General features: G+C 45.3%; 2 protein-coding genes across 2 annotated transcripts; one reads left to right on the top strand and one right to left on the bottom strand.

The window, feature by feature from the left end:
- Window positions 1-280: 280 nt before the first annotated feature.
- LOC311364142 (ankyrin repeat domain-containing protein 9) lies at window positions 281-1,562 on the top strand. Its single transcript, XM_084484158.1, has one exon. It carries the CDS (start codon window positions 471-473, stop codon window positions 1,377-1,379), a length of 909 nt encoding a protein of 302 aa, XP_084340284.1. The 5' UTR covers window positions 281-470; the 3' UTR covers window positions 1,380-1,562.
- A 3,522-nt stretch (window positions 1,563-5,084) lies between these two features.
- Window positions 5,085-9,815, bottom strand: LOC311364141 (4-galactosyl-N-acetylglucosaminide 3-alpha-L-fucosyltransferase 9-like). Its single transcript, XM_084484157.1, has 2 exons — window positions 9,680-9,815; window positions 5,085-6,609 (listed from the first exon to the last, which is right to left on the bottom strand). The coding sequence occupies exons 1-2, from the start codon at window positions 9,690-9,692 to the stop codon at window positions 5,522-5,524; spliced, it is 1,101 nt and encodes a 366-aa protein (XP_084340283.1). The 5' UTR covers window positions 9,693-9,815; the 3' UTR covers window positions 5,085-5,521.
- Window positions 9,816-10,512: the final 697 nt, after the last annotated feature.

Below are 10,512 nucleotides of genomic sequence, written 5' to 3'. Positions count from 1 at the left end.
CTGTTTAGATCAGCTGGTATGATGGGAGGCCCTCTCCTTTGTCTATATTTTAGATTGAAATTTTACTCCACTTCTGACTTCGTAATAACAGCATTTCGCTAGAAATGCTGGAAATTGTGATAATCTTACAACATCGAGTTCCTACTCTTAATAGTCTTTAGACAGGTCGTGGTCTCTCCAGCGCCCCTATCGGTAAAGGTGGACCATGACTTTGTAACTGCTGGCGCATGCGCAGCATCGTGATACTGCAGAGAAACGACCTGTTTACAATGCAGTTCAGTTTGTGTATGTGTGTGCAGGAATGTATGCTCGAATGAGTTTATAAAGGGTGTGCGAGCTTTCTATGTACTCGCCCTGCTTGTGCAAACGTTAAATTAGCGGTTCCTCGAGGCAACATGTCGTCATAGCCCACCATTAATTTATTTCGGAAAGTTTTAAGGACAACTCCAGAGTCGGGTCGCTGGGCAGCAATGGCGTTGTCCACCAACATCCCCGGGACGCAGATCAATGACAACAAGCCACGGAAGTACTTCTCGCTTCTATTCTACCAGGCCGTGCGGGACCTCAAACCCGTGTGGATGTTGGAGGACATGCGGACCATGGAGACGTTTTACCAGGAGGTCGACGACACCCAAAGAACTTACAACCCGTCCGAGGCGCTGCTGTACGCCATAGTGCACGACCACCAGGCGTACGCCCGGTACTTGCTGAGCCACTACACCGACGAGGCGCTCTCTCGGCCCGGGGAGCGGTTCTGCTGCTGCCCCTCGTCAGCTCCACATCTGGCGATGACTGTGCGCTACGACAGGCGGTACATACTGGGTCTCATCCTGCAGGAAGTGCATCGCACCACGCCGAGCATCCCTTCGTACACGCGCCAGGGGGGGTGCCTGCACGCGGACGACGGCAAAACGCCGCTTCACTTGGCGTGTGAACTCGAGCGCCCCGAGGCTGTCACTATGCTGCTCGGCAACGGCGCGTCCCCGTGCGCGGAGGACCACCAGGGCAGGACCCCGCTGGACGTGCTGCTGGCGCGCTTCAGGGAGCCCAGCAATGTGACACCGGCGGAAAGGAGACGAACTCTGGACAACTTGTTGATGTTCATGCCCGCCGGGTGTCACTTCAAAATGAAAGGCGTTCTCGACAAGGAGCCGGACTTCTGGTCCAAGGCTCTAGGCGATGCCACCTTCCAGTACCTGGTGGGGAAGACCCCCGCGGCACTGGTCCTCTCCGCCATGCAGACTGTTCTCAGACAATTGAGCCCCGCGAGGTTTCCGGACAGCCTGCACGAGCTCCCCATCCCGTCCTCCCTGAAACCGCTCAGTTTACCCCCCTCTTCCGGCCATTCTCGCGAGAGATCGAGGATGAGATTTGTGTAGTAGGCCTATAGTAATTTGTCTGTGGACATTTCAGCAGTAGCCATTGGATGTAGCCTTCTTAATGTATATGCCTACTATACGGTACTGTAGGCAACTGTAGGCCCACAGTCCCAAAGCCTGCAATCAGCATGATGCTAGCCTATACGACCAGCGTCGCTGGTTCATTGTATGATTGAAGTAATAGTTCAGCTATTGGCAGGCCTACAGAGATGGTCTGATTATTATTTTTAATCCAGACTCGTTGGTGAAGTTATTGATTTTAACAATGGTTTCCCCTAACTTGTGTTGATGATGGATGAAAAACGTGGTTGTTCTCATAAATCCCTTTAAAAAAAATGGCTGAGACCCTGAATAACAATTAAGTAAGACACCTACGATACACACTAGTGCCTTCCACCAACCAACAAGGCAAGACGGTGATTAACTAGTATATGATCACAAAAGTGCAACACAAGCACACATAGGAATGGGTCGTTCCCTTGTTTCAAAAAAGAAAAAAAGCATTCATTGATGGCTGTGTACTAAGGCACAACAAAAAATGTGTTGGCCCCTGAGGACAAGACAAGCTGGATTCTCTGTGTTTTAAAGGGACTAATTATTATTAGGCCTACTACTTTGGCTGGTAATAATAATGAGCATATAGGCTATAATGTAAACAGTGTGGTTACTGTTGTAAATGTAGCAGGCAGGGAGATATGTAGCAAAATGTATGGTTTGTATTTGAATACCGTTTGATACTGGAGGTTAGAGCTAACAGAACTAGAGCTGAGATCTGCTGCCAAGACTTAGGATCCGTATTATATTATAGGCAGGTAGGCCTATAGAAAAGCCTTTAGAAAAGCAAGGAAACACGGCCTGCCTCCAATGGGTTAATGGTTTACTTTACCAGCACTTTAACCAACATGGTAACTTGAAACGGTTTCCACGGAGAGAGATCATTTGGAGAGGAATGTAAATAACTAATGGAAAATAGGCCTATAACTTAACTTACACACCTAAGAGACGCACTATTGCTCACACAGGCACACCTATCAACAGGGCTCTTAAATCTCACGCATTGGGCGTGAGACACACGCATTTCAACCCATGCACACGCTCACACGCCACACTTTCTCACGCAGAGTAATTACCAGGATAGCGCCCACCAATTTGCGCCGCTATTTAACAGTGGAACAGGCAGGAATCAAACAAAATCTCACTCTGAACTCAGTTCAAAACTTGAGAGCCCTGTATCAACAAGACATGCCATGCCAGAGGGATTAACTAGTAGCCTATATAGCCTACTGATCACCAAGAGAACAACACAAGCCTACTGATCACCAAGAGAACAACACAACAACCCATATGTTAGGGTTAGGGTTAGGGTTAAAAAAAAAAAAAAAGGCAGTGCAATAAAGGCCCAACAAACGTGAATAAAAGTGTCTAGCAACGGTCGCGGTTTCAGGGAAGCCATTCACTTCCCTATTCATACGCTTTCCGTTAATGTTTGTTACCAGGGTGTACGGTTTACTTTGGGTAGCCTAAAAAAAATAACGTTTTCAAACGAGTCAAGTCGATTTATTGACATGTTTAATCGATAGGGACAGAGCAGCCCTCAACATCAGTAACAACATACAAGATGTTAACATGACGGAGTTTAGCAAAGGTTCTTTCACCCTGTAGGCCTACGATGCGGGCTCCGCGGTCTACGGGGAAACCCACAAATGGTGACGTCATTGTCAACGGAGGGGCGAGGAGGCTGCGCTTATCTTATCCGAAAACCTGCTCCCGACCAGGTTTGGTTGACAGCATAAAGTCACCATGGTGATGGTGATCATGGCGACGCTAAAAGAGATCGACTTTCGTGTCCCAGCTAACCCAGGCTTTGAGCGCAACATAGGCCTACCTCACTCACTTAAATGAGCTTAATAAACACTTGATTTGATTAGCATTTTACAGACCCATACAATGGATAGGGCGTTTAGTGGGCTACGGTCCATCACCGTTGCTTCTTTCCCCATAAAAAGCTAGTCAGTGTTTAATGACGTTGATTTAGTTTACCTTTGAGCATTTCCTATTATAGGCTACTGTTTAAAATGCTGTTTAGAATTAACGTTTGTATCAAGAAAAGAAAGACCCGCCCCCTGGGGGTCGCACTTTTCGGTGGGTCGCAGAATTCGGTGTAGGCCTAACACCTGTTCGGTACCAATAAAGGGTTCTAAATTAACACCCGCCAACCCGCCAAATGCGGGTCAAAAATCATTTTGGCGGGTGTTCATAAAAACTTACTAGCCAGTTTGGTCGGTGATGCATGAGGCAATCATGTCAGTCAGAGCCGCTCTACTGTTCTCGCTCCCTGGGCAGTCGCCTACTGACTACATTTCCCATGAGCAGTGTCGTGATGCAACGTGATGTTGTTACGTTAAACAAGCGGTTGTGTGGGGCGCGCCCCACTGGTGGGGAATAGAGACGTGACAGTTGGGGCGCGACAAACGGGAGGAAATGTCACTGAAAACTAAAAATATATATATTGGGTATTGGTATTTGGGTGTAGGCCAGGGTAGCTGGCCAAACAAAAACAGTCGGAGCAAGATGGCAAATAGGACATGTTTCGCGCTGAAGGGTGTGACGCGAGTGGAAGAGCGGGGCCGGGGCAGAGTGTGTGTGAGCCAGTGGCAGAGCGGGATGGAGAGAGATAAGCAGAGCAGAGTCCGACCTGCACCCGTCCTTACCCGCAAAACTTAAAACCACATCCTACCCGTGTTCCGACAGTAGCGCGAATTACATTCCGCACCCGACCAGACCCGCTATAAATTGATACCGACGCCCGACCCGCACCCGAAGGAAAATTAGACGAGATGGAACGCCGGGGAATTAGTGGTGTTTGGCGTGGTGCTTTAGATTGCCGTGCAAAAAAGCACATCATCCACTGTTGACGGTTTTAGTTGACTCCTCCGCTCCTGAATAGGCTCAGATCCAGCACCGGAGAAGTCTCGCTCTTTTTTCTTTCAGCTGCACTTTTATTTTCTCTATTTTTGAACTTGATGCAAGTTATGACACAGCTGCACTTTTATTTTCTCTATTGTTGAACTGTTATTTTATGTTATTTAGTTAGAATTTAGATACAACATGATGTAACTTGATGTTAGGCCTACTTCAATAAATTTGGAAATGTTAAGCTTGGCGTATTTCATTAGCATTGTGTTGGGGCGATGGGGGCAGGTGGGGCTTGAAAATCCCCCCTTGTCCAAAGCGGGGGATGACCGAAAAAGAGAACCACTGCGTTTAACTAAACGCGGCGGTGGTTGGTTGGATGTCTGGGGCGAGAAGAGGAAGGAGGCAGGGGATGACATTGAGAATATCAACAACAAATATCAACAAAAAAAGAACCCGACAGTAGGCCTACACACCCGACAGTAGGCCTACACATTTATAAGTAAAGACAAATATCATGGTATGATAATGAGTGGTCAGTGATGTCCACTGTGTAAACTAAACCTTCCGATCGCTTCATACTTATTATACTTACATACTTATAATACATATGCATAAAATAATTGTTGATGACTTGGATAACATAGCAATTCAATTGCCATGTTATGGCAATTAAGAGCCAGTAGTAGTTGTAACTTAGGAATAAAGGAAAGCCAGGAATAAATATAGGAATATGTAAATTAACACAATCCAAGTGAATAAAATGTTTATTGGCTTGATATGTATGTTCTCGTCCCTTTCTCATTACAGGCCGTTTAAGGTCAGCTTACGGCGCCCAATGGCTTCACCTACTTTCGTGTAGGTGCTCCTTCGACACTAGGGGGCGACAAATGTCCTATATTAAACACTTGTTTTCTGTTCCAATGCATTTTTCGATAAGCATCAATCAGCAGATTTTGGATTACATTGAAACCATAATTGCAATTAAATAGGCCACTTAAATGTTTAAACCATTAATAAAAAAAGATAGAGTAAAAGGGTTTAAATAAATAGTGAAGTGAAACAAATATTGTAACAAATGCAGCACTCGTTTGTCATGAACCAGAAATCCCTCCACCTCCAGCAGTGATTGGACTGATAATCAAAAAATAATTCAGAGGCTTTCAACAAGCCATCTGCAGTGTGAAACAGAATGAGAACCTGAGAACCACAAGGCTAGGTGAACAAGACTATTGAAAATACCATTTGTGCAGATTACGAATGACTCTGTAGTCCCTTTTTCTCGTGGAGAAGTCGCATGCGGTGCAGATGGCCTTCAGATACTTAAGATTATCTGTAACAGGGTGGCGGTGTGCGGAAAAATATTGACGCCACTGAAAGTAGAGCCTGTATGCGGCGTCATCCGCGTCAATCCTCTTCAGGAAGTCCGCCAGGGATTTGGCGTCAGGGAAATCGTTAACATGGACCAATGAGTCGCCCGGCACAAAGTCCTCATAGTTTAATCTCGGGGGACCAAGCACCACTGGTACGGTCCCAACTGCCAGCGGCCCGTTCAGTTTCTCTGTGATGTAGTCTCTGTAAATTAAATCCTCAAAGGCAAGGTGGAATTTGCAGCTGCTGACAGCGTCAAAATAGTCGTTTTGCAACAGAGACGTGGAGGACCCGCCGAAGACCTTGACATCGATGTGCTTGGCCAGTTCTTTGTAATAGCTGTGCCCCGTACTGTTTTCTGCGACCTTGTCACCCTTAATGTAACACACCACATGCTCCTTCTTGGGCAGTGAAGGCGCTCCTGCCAGGACCTTATTGTAGGTCAGTTCCCAACGCACCTGAATGTCAGCGTCCTTGCGAAAGTTCAGACTGACGTTAAAAAGATTGTCAGCGCCTTCTATTCTGCGCGTGTTGGCCGGTGGTTGCAGGTTCAGCCAAATCCAACGCTGGAAGCCTGGTCGCGGTAGCTGGGGCAGGTTGGACAGGTCGTCTTTGATGGCATCGTGAGAAAAGATCACTTCCTCTGCTTTGGGGTACAGGGAGCGGTCATCAGTGAGACGGCAGCCATCGATGTTGAGGTGTTTCTTGCAGTCGTCCAAGTCAAATTTGAGGTCCTCCGGCCAGAACCAGACCAGAACGAGGGGTTTCCTTGCGACATTGTGGCTCACACCTGGATTGTGATGATGACGGGGGAGGGGGAGGCAGTTGCTATTCGGAGGTGACTTTATGAATGCAAAATACAAAGTCAATAATGTCCCCAGTGCTAATATCACGCCGCAGACGAGACGCAAATATCTGGTCACCGCCGGGTTGGACAGGGGAATCACTGCAAAACAATAAAGGGAAATTAATATGGTGTCATAAATATGTCATAAATATGTCAAAAGGGAACATCAGGCCTTGTCTCATCAATTAAAATTAAAATAAATTCCTGACTCTGAGATTGATGGATTTAAGACATGACATCATGCCTGAGAGTATACACGTAAATGGTCCTCATTTATAAAGCACTTTTATCCAAAGCGCTTTACAGTGTTGACTGACATTCACCCATTCATGCACACATTCACACACCGACGGCTGAGTCAACCGCCCTGCACACTCCGCACACGCAGAACACGCACTGCGCGTAGGGCACCAAGTGCCTGGGGGGCACCAAATACCTGGGGGGCCCCCCAAAATTAAGGTTGATAATTATTACATTACAATTTTCAAAATATATCAATGAATTACGAACAGGTCCACCGTTGTTTTTTCGCATCGGAGGCGCGGAGCACCATTCATCAGCGCAGTTCCCCCCCTCCCCCCCTGCCAACAACCAGCGGACGTACAACCCCCTTTTCCAGGATTTCAGGCAGAAACAAAGTAGGCCTAGTTAATAGCCTACTCTAAAGCCAGAAGAACACGGCCATGAACCGACATTTAGCTGAGTTTAACTATATTGCATCAAATAATCTGTCCAGAAGCTAGGACGATAAAATGGGTCCAATAATAACCCTTTATAGCATTGTGTATTGAAAGTTGAACTTGCCAAAAGTCGATAAACTAGTTGGGGTGGAACAACAGTTAACAATCCCACCCGCCCGCAATCCCCTGGCAACCAGACGAAGCTTAGGTTCAGGTTACTTTATTTGTACCCGTAGGTAAAGTTTACCTACGGGTACAAATAAAGTAACCTGTTTTGCAGATTATCATCATGGCATTTTTTGTGTTTATTTCATGAGGACAGATGTGTGAAGCCTTGGTTACTTCAATAGATCAGATACATTTCATCGACGCAGTTCAGGAGCACAGTGTTCCGTCGTGACTACTGTTGGTCATGTAGGCTATGCTTGCATCTTGTAGACCTACAGGCAATCGCTCCGCTATCCTAGCGGGTAAAAGCAGCAGGTTTGATATTCGCCGGATATTCGGTATTTCAATCGGATTAATCAACACAATTGCATTATATTACGGGTGTAGTATGTTGAGGACAGTATAGGACACCGTATTGACCAGACCGACATTAGTTGTTGCTCTCGGTATCTGTGCAAGAACAGCACTTGACTCTACGTTCCGGCTACTATCTGTTTTGGGTCCGTCTACAAATTACACTCCACAGACTGGTGCCATAGTTTGAAATATTTATCAAAAATCAATAAAAATATATTTCCTCATTCTGATTGCTGTAATACTTACCATTGGTGGGCTTTTACTTACTACGGGTCATTATTTGTTGGTATTTTGCATTGAAGCGAATGAGGATGAAATTAATAGTTTGAAATATTCACCAAAAATTAATAAAAATACATTTTCTCATTCTGATGTAGTACTTGCCAATGGTGGGCTTTTACTTACTATTAGCTTACCATTAGCAACAATCCTACTACAGTAGGAAAAATAATAGGAATACAGAATACAGAATAGGAAAATGTAATTTTGGTGAATATATTAAACACTTATACATCCTGGTTCAATGTATTGTAACATGTAAGCAAAATGTCATCTGTAGCAGCCCACCATATGCAAGTACTACTAGCAATCAGAATGAGAAAATGTATTTTTATAGATTTTTGTGAATATTTCAAACTATTAATTTAATCCTGATTCGCTTTAATGTAAAATATCAACAAATAATGACCTGTAGTAAGTAAAAGCCCACCATTGGCAACTACTACAGCAATCAGAATGAGAAAATTTATTTTTATTGATTTTTGGTGAATATTTCAAACTATGCCACCAGTCTGTGGGGTGTAATTTGTAGACGGTCCCTAAAACAGAAAGCAGTATATTTAAGGCAAGGCAAGGCAAGGCAACTTTATTTATATAGCACTTTTCATACACAAGGCAGACTCAAAGTGCTTCACATATAAACATTGTCATACAATAAAATAAAATAATAGATAAGTAAAAAGTAAAATAGATAGAAAATAAAGGCAAATTTAAGTGCTTTTCTCGCACATATATGGTTAGGAACAACATGTTGTGCTTTTTGTCAATAGCCTACGGTGTCCAATACTGTCCTCAACATACTACAGCCGTAATGAAGTGCAATTGTATTGATTAATCCGATTGCGGGGTAAATGAAAACCGAATATCTGGCGAATATCGCGAACATGCAGCTAACTTCTACCCGCTGGTTAAGCGTTCTGCGTTTGCCCAAGGATGGGTGTTGCGCTGTTGACTGATCCTGCCTGTCGAGACGATACAATATATACAACCTTTGACCTACAGGGGAACAGTAGGCTATGTCTGAACAACCTTTGTCAAAGTGTTTGTAATAAAAAAAAATGCTAGTTACCTATTCAGTTACCGCTACACATGCATGTGTAACAGTCTGGCCAAAGGCCAAGTGCTTGTTTCAGGTCATATTTCCGTGAAGGTTAATGCAGAACTTTTTTTCTCACCTCTTCCTTTAACATCTTGGGAACACGGCGAATGAACTGTAGCCTACTAAAACCCTTAATGCGGTTCTGTGTCAGATCCGCATCTTTCCATTATACCCTCTTGGTCTTGGGTTAAGTGGTGAGGAGCGAGAGCACGAGGAGAGCGGGCGAGTGTGGATCTGGACATAGTCTGCGCTCGAGTGGCTATTGCTGTCATATATGTGTGTGTGTTTGTATTTCTTTGGCTTAATCTGAATGTTCCAAGTTTTGGTGTATTTGAGTGTACGGTAATAACTGACAAGTATGTATGTATATGTTCAATTACATGTGACAATTCTGTCTGGTGAAACTGCAAATAAACCGTAGGTAGACTTAATATCAAAAGCCTAACGGTTGTGCTCGGTGTTACTGGAGGGAGCAATAGTTTAGTTTTTCAAGTGGACTGAAACGCAAGCTGCCTATACAACAAGACATTTATCAGGCCACGAAAACGCAACTGACGCAAAAAGCGCCACGAAGCCAATCACTCACCCTTTTCCGCCATCAGATGGATAAGTACGGTCGTATATCCACCACCCTATGGCCCTCGATGCATGCTCTGTATCGCAGGGTGGGCCTACAGTGGGACTATCAGGAAGGAAGTGTCTGTGTGCGTGTATTTGAATGCTGCGCAGGCCCCCAGGAGCAGTGCCTATTTTCGCAATCCACCAGTGCTCAGTGGCCATGCCTGGTATTGCAGTTTTTTAGCGGGCTGTGGACGGGTTTTGTAGACTGGTTCAGCTCAGAGGCGTAGCCACGGGGGGGCCTGGGCAGGCCTAGGTCCGCCGAATTGTCAGTCTTGCCCGTCCAATCAGAGGGCTTTCCTTCGTTTACGTTCACCATCTAAAAAAGGCGCGCAAGTCAGCACTCCGCTGAGAGCTCAAGAATCAGTCAAATCGCAACCGGCAGCTCCTCCCACCCTCCCTCCTCCTCCTCCCTCCTGAACGTTTCTGTGAGAGCCCTCCCACTATACAAATAAAATAAATAAATATAGAAATATAGCCATTATACATTAGGCCTGTCTGTCAGTCGAGGAGGTCTCTCTCTCTCTCTCTCTCTCTCTCTCTCTCTCTCTCTCTCTCTCTCTCTCTCTCTCTCTCTCTCTCTCTCTCTCTCTCTCTGCGTGTGTGTGTGATAAGTTTTCATCTTTGCAGTAGGCTTGTCTTATATGGCCAATCTGTTTCAATTTGATGTGATGCACACCAAAGCTACGTTCATGCAGTTTTGCGCATGTTTAGCCTAACAGCGAATTGTCAGCGGTGACTGAAAGCGTTGAAGCGTTCGCGCCGATGCATGGGTTCATGCAGTTTTGCGCAAGTTTAAAA

This window comes from Micromesistius poutassou, assembly GCF_964030765.1.
Source record: "Micromesistius poutassou genome assembly, chromosome: 19".
Taxonomy (NCBI): domain Eukaryota; kingdom Metazoa; phylum Chordata; class Actinopteri; order Gadiformes; family Gadidae; genus Micromesistius; species Micromesistius poutassou.
This window is presented reverse-complemented; position numbering and strand designations above follow the sequence as displayed.

Coding starts and splice junctions, on each gene's coding strand:
- LOC311364142 (XM_084484158.1), top strand. CDS start 471: ATGGCGTTGTCCACCAACATCCCCGGGACGCAGATCAATGACAACAAG.